This window comes from Balaenoptera ricei, chromosome 1 (genome assembly GCF_028023285.1).
Source record: "Balaenoptera ricei isolate mBalRic1 chromosome 1, mBalRic1.hap2, whole genome shotgun sequence".
Lineage (NCBI taxonomy): Eukaryota > Metazoa > Chordata > Mammalia > Artiodactyla > Balaenopteridae > Balaenoptera > Balaenoptera ricei.
Genome location: NC_082639.1, coordinates 519,168 through 541,806, shown reverse-complemented (window position 1 = coordinate 541,806; position 22,639 = coordinate 519,168). Strand labels below are relative to the sequence as shown.

Genomic DNA, 22,639 nt, shown 5'->3' with positions numbered 1-22,639 from the left:
TTCCCTCTCATCCTCGGCAGGAGGGCTCGGGGGTGGAGGCCAAGCCCCGCAGGCCCGGCAACTCCGGTTCTTCCCCTCCGGCCCCAGCAGCCGCAGTATCTCGAGCCACTTCCGTCGCCCCCGCAAACCCTATTTCCGTCGACGGGATAACGTCCCTTCCGCAGTCCCGAAATGCCACTTCCGGCCTCCCGGGACAACGGGCCCCTGACCAGTCGGGGGGGCGACGGGAGTTTGGGCCACGCAGGCGCAGAGGGCCCCCCCCCCCCGGGATTGTGGGAAATGTAGTTTTCTAGCTCTCCGCAAGGGACAGGCGGAGCCGGCGAGCCGTGGGAGGAGCTGGGGCGGGGCGCGGGGGGCGGCTCCTCCGGCCGGAAACCGTCGCTTTCTGGGCCGGGTGGGACCTGCACCGACGCGGAGCAGGGCGCCGTGGGGCGCTAGGGGGCGCTGGCCGTGGGAACCAGCGGGCGGCCGCACGCGGGCTGGGGGCCAGTTTAGGTACGGACCGGAAGTGCCTGAGCGCGGCGGCGGGATGGTTAGTTGAGCTTCTCGGTTGCGTCTGGGAAGAGTCGGCGTGAGGCCGCGGCCTGCGGGCTCCAGGGACGGCGGAGGCGGCCGCGGCCGTCTGGGGCTCGGGACCTAAGACCCGAGCGTCGACACCACCCGCGCGGTGGGCGCCTCGGGGTAAAACTAGGTTCAGGGAGAGTCAGTACCTGCCCAGAGTCGCGCAGCTGGGGAGCGGCGGAGGGTTTGAGGGAGGGAGCCGTGCTCGAAGCAGCGTCCTCGTGGTGGGATAGGGTGGTGAGGGAGACGGGGTGCGGGAATCAGGGCGAGACCGGAGTCCCCGGAGTGACCTAGGCGTGCACCTGTGTTCCAGCTCCGCTGAGTGCCTGGGGCCGCCGCCAAGCACAGACCATGTTCATGGTGCGCCTGACCTCCCAGCTGCTCAGGGCTGTTCCCCGGGCAGGTGAGAGGCCCCGTGGGGGCAGATGGGCGGGAGGCGCACCTGGGTTAGGAATATGGGGTCAGCAGCTCAGTCCCCCCCGCTGCTGTGCCTCACCAGCTGGAGGCGGGGCCCGGCCACAAACGACCTCGTAAACGTCCAGATTTCACAGAGGGGAAGTCTGGGCCTGAGAATGTCAGCAGGGCTTCAGGAGGTTCTGCTCCCCAGGCCCGGTGGCCGTGCGTAGGTCATGTAGCCCCACGAGCGGTAACTAACTGTGCCATTTTGTCTCCTGCAGGTTGCAGTGGGCCTTGGCCTGTCTGCGGGGTGTTGGGCAGGCATGCCTGCAGGCCTCGCTACAGCATGCAACCAATAGGCCCAAGTGGGGTTGCCTCCCTTCCTGACAGGCGGGTCCACATGGAGCTTGAGGAGATGCTGGTCCCCAGGAAGATGTCTATCAGCCCCTTGGAGAGCTGGCTGACCGTTCGCTACCTCCTGCCCAGACTGGACGCTGGGGCCCCAGGGACTGTGTCTCCAGCCCAAGTCTATGAGTGTCCGCCCAGCCAGGGGGGGGAAGGGGTCGCGCAGGGGGGTAAGGAGGTCTGGGACGCGCCCCAGATACAGTGCAAGAACGTGCTCAAGATCCGCCGGCGGAAGATGAATCATCACAAGTACCGCAAGCTGGTCAAGAGGACCCGGTTCCTGCGGCGGAAGGTCAGGGAGGGACGCCTGAAACGGAAGCAGGTGAGTGAGGGCCCTCGGCCCAGAGCTGGGCAGGGTGGTTGAGGTGCGTGGCTGTGCCGCAGATCTGTTGGTGGTCCCTCCCTCTGCCCTCGCAGATGAGGTTCGAGAGAGACCTGAGGCGCATCTGGCGGAAGGCGGGCCTGAAGGAAGCCCCCGCAGGCTGGCAGACCCCCAAGATCTACCTGAAGGGCAAATGAGTCTCGTGTGTCTCTCCCCCAGCCCTGTTACTGCTGATGACCCGTTGTAATAAAAATTCGGAGAACTTAGCCATCTTTGCTGGCCTGGACCCTCTTCTGCCTGGGGTGAGCTGTCTTGGGGTTGAGGCTGGCGCCAGCGTCTGCTGTTACAAGAGACACAAGGGCTCTGGGTGGCAGATTGGCGGTCCCTTCCCCGAGCTGGCCCTTGTCTTGGTGCCAGGGCTGCAGGAGTGACAGCCTGGCTCTTCACGAACCGGTGCTGTGGGGACACTGAGAAGAGTCCCAGCCTTGCCCTTGAAGAGCACGCAGATGGGAACTGTGCCAAGGGGACCGGCTTGGAGGTTAGGGAGTGCCCCGACGGAGGTGGTGGTGTGATTAGGGTACACGGTTGACCCTCTGTGCAGTCGAAAAACCCGAGCAGAGCTCGTAGTCAGCGCTCCTCTGTGGTGCCAGGTTTAACCAACTATGCATCGTGTGGTGCTGTAAGACCTGTTTATTGGGAAAAAAAACATGCGTGCAGCTGGACCCGCACAGTTGAGGGGGCAGAGAGGGCCTCACTGGGGAGATGGGGAGGGGAGGCAGGAAAGACGCCCTGTCCTCAGAGATGATGGCTGGGGTCCTTCAGGTCTTGCTACCTGGGCCTCAAGTGACTCTCTGAGCCGTCCTGCTCAGCTGCAGCTGGGGATCCGTGGCCTGCTGTGGGCTCCTTGGCCTCTGCCACTTTCTGGGGCCCTGAAGGGGGGTGGTGAGGGGCTCACCAGGAAGGGATGGCCCACTCTGGAAGGTTCAGGGTCGGGTCGGCTGAGGAAGGGGTGCCGTTTATAGAGCTGGGGAAGCCCAGAGCCTTAGTGTGAGCCAGTGGTCCTCAGATATTCCAGGTTTCTCCTGCGTGGAGGGGAACGTGTTATCGCTAATAGTGGGGGGCCCCTGGGCCTCTGTATCCAGGCTTGGGGGGCTGGACTGCAGGCGGAGGAGCTGGTCAGAGGCCGTGAGTGCAGGTGAGGCTCGTTCTCATCCTCAGCGTCTGCCCTGCTCCTGACGTTGGGTTCAAGGAGGGGAAGGTGGGTACGTCTCTCCTGAGCCCCAGAGTGGCGTCTGCGAGGGGCACAGTTCTGTTGCTGATGCCCCCGACCCGCTTCACACCAGGGCGGTGCGCGCTCCTCGTGTTTTGTCAGAGATGCGTCTGTGGCCTGGGTTGGGTTCCCTGCAGGTCGAGCAGATCTGGGGGCAGGGGGTGTGCTTGGACACGGGCTTCCCAGCATTTCTCCTGGAAGGGAACGGACAGCCCCGATGCTTCAGTGAGCCAGGTGGGCCCCTGTCCTGTGCGTGCCTGCCAGCCGGGTAAGCGGGCTTCTAACCGTGGGGCCTGCCTGAGTCCCTGTCCGTCAGGGGAGATGGGCTCATAGAGTAGCCGTGTGGAGTGGACGTGAGAAGGGTGACGCTGACCCTGACCTGGAGGAGACCAGAGGCCCTTGAGGGCACAGCACTGCTTCTGCGGGTGGCCACTAGGGGGCAGTGATTAGGCTCCTGGCAGCCCTTGGGGTTCCGGCTGAGGACCAGGACACGGGCATCCTTTCTGGGTCTTAGTTTCCTCAACTGTGGGTGGGGCAGGGGTCCCAGGGCCAGGGCCTGGGCCTCAGCAGTGGAGCCTCCCTCGGGTGGAATGGACCATGCCCTCTTGGTGCCAAGTCTGGCCCCAGCTCCCCCAGGCCTCCCAGCAGGGCCTTGGCCTGCCAGTGACGCCCTTGGCTGACGCCCACGGCCGCTGAGCAGCTGCTCCCGGTGTTTCCTTCTAGCACCCCTGCGGGAGCTGCCCCGTGGCTCACCCCACCCTTCCCTGGCTGAGTCTGGAGACAAAGCTCAGCTGGGGCCATGAGTGCTGGGGATGCAACTGGCCGGCCCGTGCAGGGGGGTGCAGACCCAGACGCCTGGAGGCTGCCAGTCGGCAGAGCGCCACAGGGCCCTGGCACCCGGGTCACCTGCTCCAGCCTCCTCCACCGTGAGGTGGGTGCCAGCTGGGGCGCCCCCAGAAGGCGGGCTGCCCACTGGTTCCAGGCCACGCGGCCTCACCATTCCTTCACAACAGTGGTTCTTAAGTGAGCATTCGGCTACATCTGGAGGCAGTTTTGGTCGTCAGTGGGGGTCGCAGTTGGTGGAGGCCGGGGATGCTGTGAAACGCCCTGCAGTGCACGGGGCAGCCCCTGCCCGAGAGCAGGGGGCCCCGGACGTCAGTGGTGCCGTGGTCGAGGCCCCTGATCCTGAGGTCACCGGTCCTGTCGGGTCAGCTCCTGGGCTGGCCCAGCCCCGCTCTGTCTCCTCAGTCCCCGTGCCTTCCCCTGCCTTGCAGGTCCTGCACCTTGGCAGCCCTCTCGCTGCCCCAGCTCGTGTGTGCAGACCTCATCCTGCCCGTGGCTTGGGTGCCTTGGGCCCCAGCCACGATCTCAGGAGGTGGTTTGGGGGGTTTATTTTTACTCTGCAGCCCCTCCCGGACCGCAAGGGGCTGCTCCTCCCCTCTTCCCGATGGGGCCTCCACCCTCCCCCAGCTCCTCCTCCCCGTTGCCTCCTGTTCTAGCCCTGGGCGCCCCCTGAGGCGGGGCGCGGAGTGAGGGCCCCTCCTGTGTGATGTGGTTCTGGCCTGTGGTCTGCCCTTAACCCAGAGCAGCGCCTCGGGCTTGGATTCAGCCAGAGGAGGCCGCGGCGAGGGCTCGAGCTGATGGGGGTGGTCTTGGGCCCTGACGGGGATCTGCCTTTTGGACCCAGTGAGGAGACACCTCAGTGAGCTCAGCCGCCGCCCCTCGTCCCTGTGCTCCTCCGTGCCTGGGGCACGGCCAGTGTCTTCTGGCCTGGGCGTTCCTGCCCACACAGTGGGCCAAAGAGGGAGCCAGGCAGGCTCAAGCCCCGCGGGAGGATGTGAGGCTGGACGCTGGGCCCTGGGAAGGGCCGGCCCCCTGCCCCAATCAGACGCGCACATAACGTGTGCGCCCCCAAACCGCATGCGAATAGCTGTGCTCCCCGCCGTCCAAGGAGCCTGCAGGCTGGCAAGGGCGACAGAGGGCCTCGGCGTGGGGCAGAGGTTGGCCTCACTCCCCTGGCCTGGCCACGGCCCGCTGAACTTGCCTGGAAGGATGCTGGAACCTGGGGGGACAGAGGAGGCAGGGAACATTCCTCTCCAGGTCTGAATTTTGGAAAAAGCCGCTGAAGGGCTCTTGAGCTGCAGCCCCCAGGATGGGGCGGAGGAGCCCAGACCTGGGTCTGGAGTTAGCCTGAGGGTGGGGGCCGGGAGGCGACAGCCCCTGCCGCCTGGCTGGGCAGCCACAGCCCATGCTCCCTGTCGGATTCTCTCTAGTGCTGACCTCAGCCTCACAGGGCACTGCTGGGCCATTTTTGGACGAGGAGGCTGAGCTGTGGCATTGGGTCGCTCACCTGGGGGTCACACGTCAGCCGTGCAACAGAGCTGGGGCTCGAGTTCACCCCAGCTGAGACTGCCACCTCCCAAATTGGAGTTCTCTGTGTGGGGTGTGGGCGGCCTGTGCGTGTTTTGAGGATCCCTCCCGGCTGAGTAGGGAGGGAAGCACTGCAGACTCAGGTGGGGCAGCACCGGGCCGGCAGCCCCCTCGCTTCAGCTGTGCGGTGGCAGAGCTGTCAGGGCCCCTGAGGCCAAGAGGAGGGGAGGCCTCAACCTGCAGGCTGGGTGGGAGTTGTGACACCTCCGTGGGAGCCTCTGAGCCGTGGCCAAGACTCACGATCGGGGTGAGCCGGGTCGCCGGCATTAATCGTGCCTGTGTTGTGTGGAGTGTAGATTGACCCAGTGAATTTGGGAGCACCGGACAGGGGTGACTGCCCTGTGACCTGGCACCCCACACCCTCGCCACTCTGGTGTAGGTGATCTGAGGTGCAGGGGAGGAGACTGATTCAGCCTGGAGTCCTGCCGAGTGGACCCGGCCACCCCGAGGCCCCGCTGTGGGTGGAGGAGGCCCCAGAAGCCGCCAAGACCGGGGGGTCTAGCCTGGAGTCCCCAAGGGCTGGGAACACCACAGCCCTCACGTGAACAGGGTGGGTGGGTCACCCCCAGGTCCTCTGGGGCTCAGACCTGGGCGTCCCTGTGAATCCGGGCAAGGGCACCCTCTCCTTTCGCTTTGCTTGTTCTTGTTGGTTTTGTTACTTTGTATTTACAGTTGAATTCTTATTTGTTGATTTGCCGGCCAGGTAGGATCGTATGTGGCTCAGCGTGGAGTTGTCAGCTCCTGCCTCACCTCACCTCACCCACCCCGAGCCTGCCCCAGGGCCGGCAACTTCAGCTCCTCTGCTGGCCTCGGCCTCCTCCTGGTGTAGCCCACCACAGTGTAAATGGCCTCACGGCTCAGCAAGCTTGTATCTCCTTTCTCCTTCAGCTCTTTATCCTCCAGTCTTGTTTTTTCTTTTGTACGTTTTTCTATGTATCACTAACTCAGCTCCAAACTTGCTGACGGAATTTAAAAACTCTCACTTCCGTCCAGCTCCTCGAGTGACTCTTGCTCAGGTGGAGCCGCCCTCCTGGCGCCCTGTCTGGGCTGCCCCGGGCCCTTGATGGCACCATCAGGGTCTCCCTGGGATACCCTTGGCCTCATCAGCTGGAGCCTCTGTTTCTGGAATGCCGTGTTTTCCTGCCTTGTGGTTTACTTTCTTGTTTTCACGGAGTACATCCTAGAATGGCTTTCTGAGAAAAGGTGCGTCAGAGATAGATTGTAGAATAAGAATTATGTTTTTAAACAGTTAATAATTGACATGTTTGAGAGATTCCTTTCACCACAGGCATTGTGCTAGGTTCTTCACAGGACTTATGTCACAACAAATCTATAATGAACCTTGTTTGATAAGGGAGGACCCTTAAGTACAGAGATGAACTTGCCCACAGTCACATGGCTGCGAAGCCATGATTCAGCTCTTTTTGACTTCAAAACTTAATTTAAAAAAAAATAAGTTTGTTTATTTACTTTTGGCTGCATTGGGTCTTCGTTGCTGTGTGCGGGCTTTCTCTAGTTGTGCCGAGCGGGGGCTACTCTTCATTGCGGTGCGCGGGCTTCTCATTGTGGTGGCTTCTCTTGTTGTGGAGCACAGGCTCTAGGCACGCGGGCCTCAGTAATTGTAGCATGCGGGCTCAGTAGTTTTGGCTCGTGGGCTCAGTAGTTGTGGCTCACGGGCTCTAGAGCGCAGGCTCAGTAGTTGTGGCGCATGGGCTTAGTTGCTCTGCGGCATGTGGGATCTTCCCAGACCAGGGCTCGAACCTGTGTGCCCTGTCGTGGCACTACATTTTGTTTTCCTCGTGGGTGTCATGTGCTGCCCCTCCTCACTGCCCCTCCTCTGACTCGGTGGCCTGTGAGTTGGGGGACGTGAGTGTCTGTGTTCACGTGACTGTAACCATAAAAGGAGACACTGTCACTGCTTTTCCTTCCCTGTGAGTTTTTGTTTTCCCTGGAATCAGTAATTGTGTTGTTTTTTTTTTTTCTTTCTTTTCAGTTGCTTTAGTTTTTTGTGCCCTCATCACAATTTCAACACCAAGTTCTCAGCCCAACTCCCAGAAACAGCTGAGGTTCGTTCATCTCAGAGTGAAGTCTCTTCCTGGACTTCTTACCTGTCCAGCTGGCTGTTTGCCCATCACATCTGGGCCCAGCTTTCACCCTGGGGATTCTTGCAGACTCTCTGCTCCCCTGATCCTTCATCTTCCCTTTTCCTTCCCTTTTTTTTCCCTTCATTTTTTACTTTTTTTTTTCCTTTTTCCTTACCTTACTTTGAAAGAGCATATCTTCCAGTCTCCTGCAGAAAGAAACACAAGAGAAAATTTTGAAACCTTGCAAATCTGCAGACATCTTTATTGGATCCTGTTTCTTGGTTCACAGTTTGGCTGGATATGGAATTTTAGGTTGGAAATTATTTCCTATAAAACCCTGTAGGCGTCACTCTGTTGTCTTCTGGTTCCCAGTGTTGCTGTTGAGAAAATTGAACCCAATTTGAGTCCAGAGCCTTTGTGATTTTCTCTCTCGAAGCTCCTCTTTTCCTTCACTGGTGGAGACACTCCCAGTGACATATATACTTTGGTGTGGATCTGTTTTCGCCCCCACGGGAGCCCATTTCAATCTGGAAACTCCTAACCTTCTGGGATTCAGTTTTGGGACATTTTCTCGAACCGTTTTGTTGTCATTTCCTCCACTCTTTCTTCTCTTTTTCTGAAACTCCTGTTTTTTGGATGATTTTCTCTTCTATATTCTATCTCATTGGCATCTTCAACATTTTCTTCTAATCCATTTAATGAATTTTTTTCATTTCTGTTACCTTCTTAATTTCTAAGAGACTTTTGATTTTTGAGTGTTTTTAGCGGTGCCCTGTTTATGTTTCATGGGTGTGGTGGCATCTCCTTGTGGGGATGTTAATGCTACATATTTTCTCTGCCCCCCACCACCAAGTCTAGTTTCTGTTTCTCCCAAGTGCGTTCCTCTGTTGACTTTGGCCTCTGTTTCCCACGTCAGTGGGCTTCCTCTGGTGGCACTTGGCTGTGTGCTTATGTTTGAGAGTGAGGTCTGCCAACCAAGACCCCCAGAAGTGGCTCTAAGTGCCCTCCCCCACTTCTGGTGGGAGCCAGGACTCTTTGGAGACATGGCTAGTTCCTGGTAAGGTTGCCAACTTCAGCAAATAAAAATACAGGCCCCTAATTAAATTTGAATTTCAGATAAACAACAAATAATTTCTCAGTATGTCCTGTGCGATGTTTACCTGGAAACCCTAACGCCAGGCCTGTGGCAGGAAGCGCACAAGAACCTGCTGTGTCTCTTCATGTCAGAGGCCACGGGAGGCGCCAGGAGGGTGCAGAGGCCTTCACTGGCCAAAGATGGGACAATATGAGGGCTAAAGCACATGAAGCGTGTTGAGACCCGTCCACACTGGGCTGAAGCACACGAAGCGTGTGAAGACGTGTCCACACTGGGCTGAAGCACAGGAAGCGTGTTGAGACCCATCCACTGGGCAGCCTTGGAGCATACAGAGGCCCAAGTCCCAGGGTCTCGGCTGAGATTCTATTAGGTTCTTGGGCCGTATGACTGGGGACATTCTCTGAGCATTTTAGTATAACTGCCCGTCTTCCTGGAAACCAAAATAATGTATATTGATTATAAAGCTCCCATGCTGATGGCTTAAATAGACTAATGCATGCTTTCATAGATTTGAAATAGAGAACATTAGATTTCCAGAAAGAAAAAAGGAATTGAACTTCTAATGCTTTAGAAGTGTTCACCCTTTTAAAAAAAAGTCATTTTCTTGCAGAATCCACAGCTAAAAAAATAAAACCTGGGACAATTGTTGATCGTTGGATAGGAAGCAGAGAGATGTGAATTCTGGCAGAGAGCAAATATTGCCAAGGAGACTTTACATCATATAAACATTAATATTGTTTAAATGTTGGGCTGGAAAATGTGGAGTTTAACAACTTGTATTAGAAAAAGTTCAAGTAATTTTTTTTTTTTAAGAATCAATTTTATTTATTTATTTTTGGTTGCGTCAGGTCTTCGTTGCTGCACGCGGGCTTTCTAGTTTCTAATTGCGGTGAGCGGGGGCTACTCTTTGTTGAGGTGCCCGGGCTTCTCGTTGCGGTGGCTTCTCTTGTTGCGGAGCATGGGCTCTAGGCACGTGAGCTCTAGAGCGCAGGCTCAGTAGTTGTGGCACACGGGCTTAGTTGCTCCGTGGCATGTGGAATCTTCCCGGGCCAGGGCTCGAACCTGTGTCCCCTGCATTGGCAGGCGGGTTCTTAACCACTGCGCCACCAGGGAAGTCCCCATCATTCACTTTTTAGCACTTCCTTCCTTTTCAGCACTCCAGGCTTATCTCGTGTTCCCTCCCGCACCCTAAGACCAGCCATTTCTCCAAGGAGCCCTGGTTCCTTGTATCGGAAATGGTCTTAGAAACCATTTTGATCTGGAGCTGGGTGTGCTCACTGCTTTTGGGCCTTCTCAGATGACAGAGCCGACCACGCATCCACACACCTAAAACTGCTGCCACAGGCATCCGCCTTTACTTGTGTTACGCTGAACATGACTTCACAGCAGTGTCTCCAACTGTGATCCTGACCTCGTGGGTCATCCCAGCCCCTCTCTTGCTTTTCCGTAACCTGTCACCTAATTGTTTGGTCCACGTCCCCTACGGCAGTATCAGAGCTGAAAAACCACAGCCGGTGGGAAACACCGTGTCAGCTCAAGCACAGTGCTGCGTGCAGGCCTTCTGCCTTTAGTCACGGGCTCTGCTCACTCCCGAAGTCCTCAGGTTGGTACTTCCACACCCCTTCAGTGATGTTACCCCATTGGTGAGTCAGCCAGTTTTCTTGGCCACATTCTGATTACCTGACCACCTAAATGAGTTGTTTAGACTTCTCACACGTTAAGATTCCCTCTTTGTGCCATGCAGTTCATTGGGTTTTGATAAACGCATGGTGCCGTGAATCCCCCTAACGGTGGATCCTAAAGAACAGTTTCGTTGCTCTGAAAAATCCCCTGTGCTCCACCTCTTCATCCCTGCCCCCGGGTTGTGGTTTTAAGGTGCTTGTTATGCAGCAAATACCTGGAGCATTTCTAAAGATACTGAAATTCACAAAGAGAGCGATTACAGAAATAGTGGGTTACTATCTAAAAATATTCATTCTTTGTCCAAATTACGTCTAATTTGGATGGTAAAGATAAAACATACGTTGTGTGATATATACAGTTAACGTAAACTAAAGCTCTCTTTTTAAATTTGTCAATAACAATATAAATATTTGTGTACTTATAATAAACATTCATAGAGAGGTATATCAATATCATTAAGTGGAGAAAGTGTATATATTATATAATAAAGAGGAAAAGAGTTGTCTTTTACATGCACAGCATATTCTAAACAAAAAGAAAAGCTGTTGTTTCCTCTGCTGGGTCAGGGAGTGTATTTCTCTCCCCCAGGCTTATCCCGCTTTGGGCCCTTGTCCCCCTCCAGTTCCCACCACGACTTGACTCTGTTTTACCAGATGGCCCTTGTTTCTAAGATGGCAAACACTCCCAGTAATCATTCAGTGCTGTGCTCGTTTTAGATGTTGTCACCTGGATTAAAACTCTCGCCAAGATGATCATCATTTCTTGTGTGTGGTCAACAGTGACGACGTGCCTGCCCCAAATTCAGGCCTGAGATCCAGACTTTGAAAAACTGACAATGTGTCTTAAACCTCACCTGTCTCTGGGGTTCCCCCAGACCGCCATTGGCAACACAAGGCCTCCTTCCTTGGGTAAAATGAAGAACAGTGCAGACAATGGAATATATTTATTACTGCCATATTTAACCACCTCTTCGCAAGTTTGGAAGCCCCCCTGTTTACGAAGCCCGTAATATGGGAAAGTCAGACTATTTATACACAAAAGGAATGTTGTTATGACTGTGTTGGAGCAACTTTGCGATCTCGTGTCGGCGGGAAGCTGCCACGTTCACATGCGCGGCGAGGATGGCTCTGATTGCTGTGTTGTGAGGCCCTCCCCGCCAGTACCTGCAGGTCGGAAGGCTCTGCGAGGTAAACACACTCTCGTGACTGAATCCTGGGGAAGTACGTGACACCTTAAAAGAGATTCTGCTCTCTGGCCTTTGGACATTCTGTGCGGCCGGGCGGCAGCGGTGGCCTCCCGGGGGCCGTCTCCGGGGTCCCTGACTGTTGACGCGACAGGAAACAGCCTCACCAGACAGGCCGACACTTGCCACACTGTCCCCAGGGGCCAGGTCAGGGCCGGGGGCCCCTGTGCACCAGAAGCAGATGACCCGGAACTTGCAGTCCGGCCCGAGTCCACAGGGCAGGCAGGGGAGTTGGACGTGTCTCGCTGAGGTGGTGTGGGCATGAGACAGCACAGGCTGTAACGAAGTGTCTGTAAACGGATCTCATTCAACTGGCCCTCAGAGTTCAGGAGAAAATATCACAAGAAACTCTTAATACAGGTGTAAAGCCAGTGATTCTTCAGAAAAACTGAAAATTCTGTGGGAAGTGATGGAAGGAAACCGCTCAGGACGGTGGTACCCGAGGGGTGGCCCTGGGTCCAGTTGGGACCGGGAAGCTCGGGGAGTCTGGTGGTTGGTTCACCCCCACTCCTCCCACCCCCCTAACCCCGACAGCAGAGGAGTCCTTGGGCTGGCAGGCTGGCGGGCAGGGCAGGTGGGCACCCTCCAGGCTGCAGGGCCGAGGGGCGTTGGTGGCCGTGCCGAGGGCCGCAGGGAGGCCGGGTCAAGGCCTCGGGGAGGCTGAGGGACTGTGTTGTGGGCAGGACACCACGGACCTCCCTCCCTCCCGTGGCTTCCCCCACAGCCTCTGTGGGGAGCTCGAGCCCCTCTTCATAAAGCAGAGCTGCTGAAAGGAGCCTCGGTGTCGCCAGAGCCTGTGGTGAAGGGGTTCCCTCGCTGAAGCATCGCATTTAAAGGTAAGTCTCCTTGGTGAGGCGCCAGGGACCCAGGGCGCCCGTCCACGTGGAAGCAGCGCTCGCGGCCCCCAGGAAGCCGGCCTGATGGCTGCTCTAAGCTTGTCAGCCCTGGCCTGCCCGAGGCGCCAGCAACCAGCTGGACCTGGGGACTTTGTGACAGCTCCCGCAGTGAAGGCACCACGGGTGAAATCTGCTAGGAGTCAGTCTGTGGTCCTTGATTCCTGGCTGCAAAACTGATGAATCGTTAAGGACGATAAGGAAACACTTCTGGCGTGATGGGAGAGAAGAAAATACAGAGGCCAACCTTGGAGCCTGAGGTCATGGTTCGAGTCTATGACCCATACAAGCCGGCCGGCGCCCCTGCACCTTCACGAACGGAATGAGCCAAGCAGAGGGGACGCAGGCAGGCCTCAGAGGCGCTGCGGGCTCGGTTCCAGGCCACCGCAGTCATGCGAGGCACACAAACTTTTTGGTTTCCCAGCGTGTATAAAAGTTATGTTTAAACTGTAGGCTATTAAGTGTGCCATAGCATTATGTCTAAAAAACGTACATGCCTTAATTTTTTAAAAAATTTATTTGTTTATTTTTGGCCGCGTTGGGTCTTCGTTGCTGCGCGTGGGCTTTCTCTAGTTGCAGCGAGCGGGGGCTACTCTTCGTTGCGGTGCGCGGGCTTCTCATTGCGGTGGCTTCTCTTGTTGTGGAGCTCGGGCTCTAGGCGCGCGGGCTTCAACAGTTGTGGCAACAGTTGTGGAACGCGGGCTCAGTAGTTGTGGCTCGCGGGCTCTAGAGAGCAGGCTCAGTAGTTGTGGCGCACGGGCTTAGTTGCTCTGCGGCATGTGGGATCGTCCCGGACCAGGGCTCGAACCCGTGTCCCCTGCGTTGGCAGGTGGATTCTTAACCACTGCACTACCAGGGAAGTCCCATAATTTTTTTTTTAAATTTTACATGCCTTAATTTAAAACTACTTTGTCTCTAAGAAATGCTAACCATCATCTGAGGCTTCAGCGAGTCAGAATTTTTTGCTGGTGGAAGGTTTGACATAATGTGAGAACTACCAAAGTGTGACACAGAGACATGAAGTGAGCAAACGCTGTTGGGAAAATGGCACTGATAGACTTGCCTGACACAGGGTCACCCCAAAACTTCAGTTTGTAAAAAGGGCAGGGTCTGTGAAGCGCAGTACAGTGAGGGGTGCCTGAACCCTGTTAATGCCACGCAGGAAACCACTGATGTGGGTTTGACCATGACCGCTAAAATCCTTGATCTTGGCTCCCTGACATTTTCTCAGGATAAAAGGGCTGGCCCATGAAATAATGGATCTATATTTCCAGATTTTCTCGTCTGTATTTTCGAATCAGCGTCTCAGTGGACTGATGATCTCCCAGCCTCTGTCTGACCTGTGGTCTCCACCGGAAGGAGAAGAGAGCCTCCACGGGACACCCGGCTCTTCGGACACGGGGCCTGCAGAGCTCCTGCCTCACCGGGTGAGCCCCGGCACCGGGCAGGCCACCATGTCCCCAGAAGAAGGACCAACACACTCACAAGTGACCTGGTGCTTCTACGAGACCTGGTGAGAATGAGCAGAAAAGCAGCGTGAGGGGGAAATGGCGAGTGCCGTGGCCTGTGACACGGCACCACGCTCTGGCCTCACCTCGTGCTGATGATGGTGGGTCAGTGCAGCTCCCGAGGACACCCCGGGGACCCTGCTGCTCAGCGACCCACCCACAAGCCAGTCCCTAACGAGGCACCATCCCTGAGACCTGTGCTTTTGTCCTTTTAAGTCCTGCCCCTGCTTTGCTCAGGGAGACAGTCGCATTTGTCTCCTGTTGCTGCATCAAAAATCAACACAGGGCTTCCCTGGTGGCGCAGTGGTTGAGAATCTGCCTGCCAATGCAGGGGACACGGGTTCGAGCCCTGGTCTGGGAGGATCCCACATGCCGCGGAGCAGTTGGGCCCGTGAGCCGCAATTACTGAGCCTGCGCGTCTGGAGCCTGTGCTCAACAAGAGAGGCCGCGATAGTGAGAGGCCCGCGCACCGTGATGAAGAATGGCCCCCACTTGCCACAGCTAGAGAAAAGCCCTCGCACAGAAACGAAGACCCAACGCAGCCATAAATAAATAAAAATAAATAAATAAATAAAAATTAAAAAAAAAAAAATCAACACAAATTCAGCAGCTTCCCACAACGTGTTCATTACCGCGCGGCTTGCATGGGGCACGCGTCTGGATGTGAGTTTGCTGGGAGCTCGGCCCAGGGTCTCACCAGGTGAAACCTGTGTCGGCAGGGCTGCGTCCTCACCTGGGGTCCTCTTCCAGGCTAATCTGGTGGGTGGCATAATTCGTTCCAGTTCCTTGCGGTTGTAGGACTGAGATCCATTTTCTTCTTGCGGGGGCGGGGGTGTGGGGTGGTGGTGGCTGGGGCCTCAGGGTTTTGCACTTGGTCAACCGCATGGGCCCTTTCACAGCCCAGCGGGGCGAGAGAAGCTGAGGCTTTTCAGCCGCCTAGATGCATACTCTGCCTCGGGGAGCAACTTGCAGTCACGTCTGTCACGTGGGTGCGAAGGGCTATCCCGCCGAGGTTGGTCACACTCTTGGGGAGGAAACGGGCTGGGTGCCCTGGGGAGCATCTCAGAACTCTGTCCATTTCCCTGGTGTGTTCGTCTAAATCCTGACAGCTCTAAACTAACCATCTTGGCGTTTCCTGCATCACCAGACCACATCTCTCCCGCACGTAAACTCCCTTAGGCCTCATCGTAGTTCACGTGAGAGCCCAGCACGCTCTCCCTTACCCGGCAGGCAGCTTCCTGGGCCCCAGCCTAGCTATTCACTTGTGGGTGTGGGTCCCCGAGAGGCTGTCCTGGTTGGTCTGGCGGAGGGAGCCCCTTACCTGCTTTAATCTCGCCGTGTTTAACATGACCTCATTCATCAGCACCTGGGTCTGCAGGCTGCCTGCCGTCTAACAGCTCCAAGAGGGCAGGAGCTCGGCATCCGGTGCAGTGCTGAATCCCAGTGCCGGGCACACAGTAGGTGCGCAGCGTTTGCTGAACGACAGCATGTGTGAACACGTGTCCGTGTGTCTGGTTGTGCCTCTGAGTGCCTGTGGTTTCTCCTCCCAGTGACCCTGGCTGCCTGGAATGTCCGGGTCCCCAGGACTGGAGCCGGAGTCTGAGTCTCGGTCTCAGTGGGGCCCGCTGGCTGACCCGCCTCGTCTGGCCTGGACTCCTAGGAGAGGGGATGTGGGTCCAGGGCTCTGGTCCGGCTGGGGCTGGGCTGGAGCTCAGGAGGACCACAGTGATGTTGCGGTGGCCGTTTAGTTCCGGTCTGTTCTCTCCTGGGCCTCTGTTCTCATCTGCGGCTATTTCCTGCCAAGGACCGGGGAGGTGGGCTCAAGCAGAGGGAACAGGATGGGGCAGGGAGGAGGGGTTTGCAGCCTTCCCCTGCCCTGTCCATCCTTGCCCAGGGGTGCCAGGAGTGTGCTTCCTCCTTCAGACTTCTGCACTGGGGCTGAGCCGAGGGCTGGATCTGCGATGCCAGGAATCCACCGACCTCCACGCAGGGCTGAGACAGGGAGGGCTCTGCAGGGAGTTTAGGGTGTGGCCCGGGTGCTTCCAGGCTCCTAGCTCAGCGCTGGGAGCTGACCCCACTCCCCTTGCAGACTGAGGGGCCGGACCTGGGCCGTCTCTGCCTCCCTTCAGCCCTGCCTGGACACCTTCCCTCTGTGGAGGAGAGACAGCCTGGCCGCCAGAGGCAGGAACAGAGGCCCGAGATGGAGCAATAGAGCGGTCGAGGCCTATGGAGAGAGACAGACAAGGGCGGGGGCGCAGAGGAGGGAGGAGGGCTGGGAAGGAGGCCACCAGCGCTAATATAAACCAGTTAGAAAAACAGGAGGAGAGGCCAGGCCTCAAGGCCAGCCAGGCAGGGCTTGTTTATCCAGAATGAAAGGCCCTTGAGGAGCCGGGGGTGGGGTGAGGAGACAAGTCCTGATTCCAGTTTGGAAAGGGGGCTCCGCCTCCCAGGGCCTGGATCCTGCTGAGGAAATGGGTCCGTTAGGTTGGGGGTGGGGCGTCCTCACAGCCCTGTGTCCTCCCAGCCGGTCCTACCTGTTGTCAACCCTCATTCCCTCTTGCTGCAGTAGCTGCAGCCTCCTCCCCTTGCCCGGAGCCCAAGAGTCTGGCTGGGCTGGGCTCCTTGCTTGTCTGAGGACTTGGGGACCAGGGCAGGGTTCAAGAGTGAGACTCCAGCCCACCAGGGCCTGGGGCCTGTGACCATAATTCAGTCCAAATGGGCAGTCCAAAAATGCACCGTGGGTTTTTGTGGTAGTTTGGTGGATTTTTTTTCTTTTTTTTTTTTTGAGGTTTGCTTAACTAGAAAGAGTGGGTTTGATACACGGTGCATGCTCTGTTATTTCACATTTGTTTACGTGACTTTGTAAGTTTTCCCAGAGCTTCAAATTTGTGCTTTCTGTTGGGAAGTCTCCCATACCCTCCTTCATTTCCTCCCCTCTGGGAGGGGCGGGGGGTGATCCTGGGAGCACCGTACCCGGGTCTGGGTGGTGTTTCTGCTCTTGATGGTGAGCAGATGGGGTGGGGCACCAGGACAGGGGGTCACCGGCTCCCCGCTCAGCTCTCAGGCGCCTCACCCCTCATCCCCCTGGCTGGCTGAAGATGACTGATGAACAGCAGTGCCCTCATGCTCTCCGGAAGGGGACCCCTGCCTCCCCAGGGCCCGTGCGACTCTTATCCCCACCTCACAGTTGAGGAAATGCAGCCCCCAGAGGCGAAGGGTCACCACAGGGCCAACGGGAAGACCTGGTGGTCTGGCAGCCTGGGGTCCTTGGGGTCGGGCCCAGGATGCCTTTCTGCTGGCCTGCAGTGGGGGGATGCCTTGGCCAGTGTTCCCTTACAGAGGTGCTGGTGAGGAGGTGCTCCCCCCAGAACCCCAGACCTGCAGTGGCCCCAGAAGGGCTCCGTATGTATGTCACAGACACCCACAAGGCATCTGGGGCCATACCCTCAGGCCCCCCTGCCCCTTCTGGGCTGGGCTACTGCCACCTTCTCCAGGACCCAAGCCAGAGTGACTCCCCTCACCCTTGGGAACACAGTGGCCAAGACCTGACACCTCCCACCAGGCCGGCCAAGGACCGGGGGAAGGCGGGGAGGCCAAGGGGCCGGGCAGGAGCGGAGGGGGGCGGTCTGCTCCGTGATGTCACAGCGGGTGCTGTGGAGGGGGAGGGGGAGGGGGGCCGGGCTGTTTTTCTGGAGAGTTAGAGCCTCAGTGAGACAAAGCGCCGGCGGGCCAGGCGGGCCAGGCAGGCGCCATGGAGCTGCGGGCCTGGGTCCTGCTCTGGAAACTTGTGCTTCTGCAGAGTGAGTTCGGGTGTGGGGGCGGGATCGGGGGGCAGGAGCTGCCGGTGGGTCTGAGCCCGAGCCCAGGGTTGGGGGGGGTGCCTCAGCCGGGAAGGGGTGGGTCTGGGGGCCTCAGAGGGAGCTGCTCACCACGAGAAGGCTCCCAGAAGGCTCCCAGGACGTGGAGGTGGTGAGGCCTCAGGTCAGGTCCCACAGAACTTCCCCTCACTGGACGCTGGAGACGGGCCGGGCAGGGAGGGAGGCCAAGGCGGGGGCTCCTCCTGGGGTCCCTGGCGCCCCCCACTTCTCTGGGACGCCCCTCAGGCCTGTGCTTCTCTGTTGTCAGGAGGGGAGTGGGTGGGGGACTGAGGGGGGCTCGCAGGGTCTGCTCCCAGGCCCCTGAGCTCACCCCCCCACCCCACCCCTTCCGGGCTGGCCTGCTGACCCGGCACATTCCTCCATCCGGCTGGGCACCCGGCCACATCTCTGGAGCAGGAATTTGGTGTGTGGGGTGGCAGATGGTGGGGTCACTCCGCACTTCCAGCCTTCTCGTGCTTCAGACCTCTGCCCTTCGGGAAGGCCGAGGGGGCTGCTGGGTGGGGCGCCAGCCGTCTGAGGACCCTGGAGGGCTTGTGCGGCATGGCCCGGGGCAGGTGCCACACCGGATATGCACGTGCAGAAGCCCCGCAAACCAGCCCGAGGTGTCAGGCGCTGGTGCTCTTGTGGCCTTGCTGCAGTGATGGTTAGGGTGGCCGCCATTCCTGAATGTGGCGCTTGGTGACAGGCACACATCCAGAGCTGGCCTGGCCCCACCACTCACCCGCAGCCTGGGCAGGTGGCCATGAGGATTAAGCGGGGGCCTGGGAGAGGTGGGGGGAAGGAGACCCCCGCCTCTGCCCTCCTGGCTTCTCTGGATTTACCCCCACCTGTTAAGAGGGTGTCCTTAGCACCGACCTCAGCGAGGACTATCGAAGAGGGCCCAGGGAGCCAAGTGGGGGCCGGTTCGGGTGGGTGACCCCTCCCCAGTATGACTCTTGCTTCCTCTCCTTCCAGGCTCTTCTGTCCTTCTGTCCTCAGGTTAGTGACCACCCTCCCCTGGGAACCCTTGCTAGCCCCACCCTGTACCTGTCCCCTTGGGTCTCACCCCTCCCGCGGTCACTTCCCCTCTCCACCAGGGCCAGCCGGGCCCGCGACCCCCGGCAGCTCCGTGGTGTCCGAGTCTGCAGTGAGCTGGGCAGCCGGCGCCCGTGCGGTGCTGCGCTGTCAGAGCCCGCGCATGGTGTGGACGCAAGACCGGCTGCACGACCGCCAGCGCGTGGTCCACTGGGACCTCAGCGGCGGCCCGGCCGGCGGCCCCGCGCGCCGACTCGTGGACATGTACTCGGCGGGCGAGCAGCGCGTGTACGAGCCGCGCGACAGCGGCCGCCTGCTGCTGACCCCCTCCGCCTTCCAGGACGGCAACTTCTCGCTGCTCATCCGCGGTACGGCCCGAGGGACCGAGCGGGGGCGGGGCTGCGGGGGCGCGGGCGAGGCCGCGGAGCTCATCGCTGGGTTCCCCCGGTCCGGTCCGTAGCGGTGGAGGAGACAGACGAGGGGCTGTACACCTGTAACCTGCACCACCATTACTGCCACCTCTACGAGAGCCTGGCCGTGCGCCTCGAGGTCACCGACGACCGTGAGTGTGCCCCCACCCCCGCCTGTGCGCTCCCACCCCCGCCCCGCTCCCTCCGGGCCCCCTGCCGGCCCGGGGTCCCTGACCGGCCTCGCTCCCCCAGCCCGGGCCGCCGGCGCGCACTGGGACGGCGAGAAGGAGGTGCTGGCGGTGGAGCGCGGCGCGCCCGCGTTGCTGACGTGCGTGAACCGCGCGCACGTGTGGACCGACCGGCACCTGGAGGAGGCGCAGCAGGTAGTGCACTGGGACCGGCAGCCGCCCGGGGTGCCGCACGACCGCGCGGACCGCCTGCTCGACCTGTACGCGTCGGGCGAGCGCCGCGCCTACGGGCCGCCCTTCCTGCGGGAGCGCGTGGCGGTGGGGGCGGACGCCTTCGCGCGCGGCGACTTCTCGCTGCGCATCGACCCGCTGGAGCCGGCAGACGAGGGCACCTACTCCTGCCACCTGCACCACCACTACTGCGGCCTGCACGAGCGCCGCGTCTTCCACCTGAAGGTCACCGAGCCCGCTGCCCGGCCGCCCCCGCGGGACTCGCCGGGCAACGGCTCCAGCCACAGCGGCGCGCCCGGCCCGGGTGCAGGAGGCACGTCTGCGGCCCCCTCCGGCCCCAAATCAGGGACTCCAGCGTTGCGGGGGGAGGGCCCCGCGGGCTGAGGCCGGCCTGGGTCGGCGCGCTGCGCGCCCCCTGACGCGGTCCCCGCCCGATCCCCGCAGACCCCACGCTGGCGCGCGGCCGCAGCGTCATCAACGTCATCGTGCCCGAGGGCCGGGCCCACTTCTTCCAGCAGCTGGGCTACGTGCTGGCCACGCTGCTGCTCTTCATCCTGTTGCTCATCACCGTCATCCTGGCCACCCGACAGCGCCGCCGCGGAGGTGAGCGGGGGGGTGGCGGGGGCTCGCGACGCCGGGGCTGAGGCCAGCGCTAGGAGGTCTTCCCCGGCCGGAGGCGGGACTTGGGGCGCAGTGGCCCGAGCAGAGGGCCCCATGAGCCTCGTTACCTGGGCTGGGGGGGCTGGGGAAGGGGGAGGCTGCCCCCAACACGACTCTCCCTCCCCAGGCTACGAATACTCCGACAAGAAGTCCAAGTCCAAGGGGTGAGTGCCCCTTCCGGCTCTCCCGGGGACCAGGCAGACCTGCCCACCGCTCTAACCTCCCACCACCCTCCCGCTTCCAGGAAGGATGTGAACATGGTGGAGTTTGCTGCGGCTGCCAGGGACCAGGCTCTTTACAGGAGGGAGGACATCCGACTAGGTGAGGGAGACCAAAGGGACAGACTGTGGCTCCCAGGCCTGGGGTGAGGGAGGCACGTCTCTGAGGCCTCACCCTGCCCTCTCCCTGCACCAGGTTACAAAAACAACCTCCTGAAGGAGAGGGTTGAGCTGTCCCACAGCCCCCTGCCCGCCAAGAGCATCGACTTGGACAAAGGTGAGCTGAGGTGCGGGGGGAGACCCCTGCCCATCTCAGAGCTGGGCTGTACCTCTTGCCACGCACTCAGAGCCCCAACACACCAGGCAGCCCTGCGGGCAGGAGTCCCCTGCCACCTCAGTGCTCCAGAAGTCCCTGGGCAGTCCTGATGGTAGTCTGCCCTGTTTCCCCCGCAGCAGAGGGGCAGAGGGCAGACACCCGCCTGTCCCCTTGGCTTCCAGAGTTCCGGAAGGAGTACTGCAAATAAGGCGACCCCGGGCTCCTGGCTGGGCCAGCAGCTCTGCCAGCTCTTGTCTGTCCACCTCGGAAGACTCTTCCTGCCCCCCCATGCAGCTAACCTGGCCCCCCTTCCAGCGGCTGGTCCCGCTGTCCTGGAACTTGGCCTGGACTGGTGCAGGGTGAGGCTGCCTCCAGACCCCTCTTGGGGGCCACCGGATCCTCATATGCGATCGTGGGCTCCTTAGGACTCTGCCGGCACTGCAGCCGGGCCCCTTCAGCAGCCCTCGGCCGGTGCTCTTCCCTCCTCGCATGGCCAAGACCCCGCTGATGTTCACCAGTCTCTCAGGCTCTCCTGGCCTCTGCCCACTGGGGCCTGGGAGCCCCACCTCTGCAGGGAGAGGGGCGTGAGGGGGCTCAGTGGGGATTCTTGGAGCTGGGGTCAGCCTCAGGCCTGGCACTCCCACCCCTTCCTTGCCCCGTCTTTAGGGGAGCTGCCTGCCAGCTCCCCTCAACGGCACCCCGAGTTACGCTGCCAGGCTGTCTTGGGCTCTGCATGGTAACCCGAGGACCGTGCACTCCAGGCCCAGGGCTAGTGTCCCTCTGTGCTGCGTCCGGCTTCCTGGGGCCCCCTCTCTGCTTTCCACCCTGCTTCAGCCCTGTTTCCAGCAAGCTGCCTTGACAGTCACTAGGCTCCATGTGATTTCTGATCCTGACTCCCTTCCCTCGGCCCCTCCTTGGGCTGGAGTCTGGGGGTGAGGCCTCATTTGACTCTGTTCTGGCTGAGGACAGGAGGGGGTGCGAAGATGGTTTTAGAGTGGCCAGTGCTGCCACTCCTGACACCCCACATTTGCTCATCCTGGGGAATTGCTATCATCTCAATAAAGACCACATCTGATTTTAGACTTGGCCCCAGGTATGCCTCTACAGCTCCCCTCCATCTCCCCGGGGGGCAGAGTCTGGCCCTAGGGGACCCCCAAGTGTTCTCCTTCATCTGAAGTCCTACTGTCATCACCCATTCCTTTGGGTGGGAAGTCTGGGTCTGGGTGTCCTGAGAAGGGCAACATCAGAGCTGATTGTGTGCACTTACTCCTGGTTGTGAAGCAGTTTCAGATCCTCTTCTGAGGGTTTATTGGACGTGAGAGAGGGGAGCATGTTGGTGGACGTGAGGACAGAGGGCAGACTGTATTAGTTCAGTCCTCTGAGAAGAGAAGCAGATGCCAGGATGGGCTCAGTGAGTGAGGAAAAAGGGGGAGGAAGCAGGTAGTGGGAGAGCCCTCAGAGGGGTGCCAGGACAGGAGGGGGAGGGAGGGGAGCTGCGGTAGGAAGAAGCCTGTTTCTCCAACCCTGACCCCATCCTCCAAGGCCGGCAGGGACAGCAGGGGGCAGGAGGGGGCGACTGTCACCCTAAGTTGGAAAACCCAGAGCGATGGGCTGAGATCATGACCTGCTGAATGAGGAAGCACAAGCCACCCACACGGGCCGGGGGGGGCGGGGGGGACGGTCCACAGGTGGCTCCCTCTGCATCCGAGCTCTCACCTGGGGGAGGTGAAAACCTCGGGGTCGTTTTGAAGAAGGCCCAGTTTCAAGCCCTCACACAAAGAAATAGAGTCATGAAATGTGTTCCTTACAGATCCAGGGGTGTGTGTGTGCTCG

At 59.5% G+C, this 22,639-nt stretch overlaps 2 protein-coding genes and 1 long non-coding RNA gene across 12 annotated transcripts; 2 read left to right on the top strand and 1 right to left on the bottom strand.

The window, feature by feature from the left end:
• Positions 1–426: 426 nt before the first annotated feature.
• AURKAIP1 (aurora kinase A interacting protein 1) lies at positions 427–14,473 on the top strand. Of its 7 annotated transcripts, none has more exons than XM_059894598.1 (5): positions 427–532; positions 875–964; positions 1,239–1,684; positions 13,658–13,896; positions 14,223–14,466. In XM_059894598.1, the coding sequence occupies exons 2-5, from the start codon at positions 913–915 to the stop codon at positions 14,284–14,286; spliced, it is 801 nt and encodes a 266-aa protein (XP_059750581.1). In that variant the 5' UTR covers positions 427–532; positions 875–912; the 3' UTR covers positions 14,287–14,466. The 7 variants fall into 7 exon arrangements, with proteins under 7 accessions (XP_059750581.1, XP_059750745.1, XP_059750503.1 ...); XM_059894520.1 differs by having other exon boundaries at positions 441–667; XM_059894446.1 differs by having other exon boundaries at positions 479–681; positions 14,223–14,465.
• LOC132348126 (uncharacterized) lies at positions 11,846–18,106 on the bottom strand. Of its 2 annotated transcripts, XR_009497361.1 has the most exons (3): positions 17,821–18,106; positions 14,625–16,115; positions 11,846–13,893 (listed from the first exon to the last, which is right to left on the bottom strand). It is a non-coding gene; the product is annotated as an uncharacterized LOC132348126 (long non-coding RNA). The 2 variants fall into 2 exon arrangements; XR_009497355.1 differs by lacking the exon at positions 17,821–18,106 and having other exon boundaries at positions 14,625–17,812.
• On the top strand, positions 17,568–21,886 carry MXRA8 (matrix remodeling associated 8). 3 transcript variants are annotated; one of them, XM_059894250.1, is made up of 10 exons: positions 17,568–17,691; positions 18,724–18,747; positions 18,846–19,151; positions 19,244–19,345; positions 19,446–19,925; positions 20,057–20,215; positions 20,400–20,436; positions 20,517–20,593; positions 20,687–20,767; positions 20,947–21,886. In XM_059894250.1, the coding sequence occupies exons 1-10, from the start codon at positions 17,643–17,645 to the stop codon at positions 21,012–21,014; spliced, it is 1,383 nt and encodes a 460-aa protein (XP_059750233.1). In that variant the 5' UTR covers positions 17,568–17,642; the 3' UTR covers positions 21,015–21,886. The 3 variants fall into 3 exon arrangements, with proteins under 3 accessions (XP_059750233.1, XP_059750156.1, XP_059750318.1); XM_059894173.1 differs by having other exon boundaries at positions 20,944–21,886; XM_059894335.1 differs by having other exon boundaries at positions 17,569–17,691; positions 20,989–21,886.
• The last annotated feature ends 753 nt before the right edge of the window (positions 21,887–22,639 follow it).

What these genes read in the sequence shown, in the direction of transcription:
- AURKAIP1 (XM_059894598.1), top strand. Translation starts at nt 913, where the DNA reads ATGTTCATGGTGCGCCTGACCTCCCAGCTGCTCAGGGCTGTTCCCCGG. An exon ending in CAGGGCTGTTCCCCGGGCAG is followed by an intron (nt 965 to 1,238) that starts GTGAGAGGCCCC and finishes TGTCTCCTGCAG; the next exon opens with GTTGCAGTGGGCCTTGGCCT. An exon ending in GACGCCTGAAACGGAAGCAG is followed by an intron (nt 1,685 to 13,657) that starts GTGAGTGAGGGC and finishes CTATATTTCCAG; the next exon opens with ATTTTCTCGTCTGTATTTTC.
- MXRA8 (XM_059894173.1), top strand. Translation starts at nt 17,643, where the DNA reads ATGGAGCTGCGGGCCTGGGTCCTGCTCTGGAAACTTGTGCTTCTGCAG. An exon ending in CCGACAGCGCCGCCGCGGAG is followed by an intron (nt 20,216 to 20,399) that starts GTGAGCGGGGGG and finishes CTCCCTCCCCAG; the next exon opens with GCTACGAATACTCCGACAAG. An exon ending in GAGGGAGGACATCCGACTAG is followed by an intron (nt 20,594 to 20,686) that starts GTGAGGGAGACC and finishes TCCCTGCACCAG; the next exon opens with GTTACAAAAACAACCTCCTG.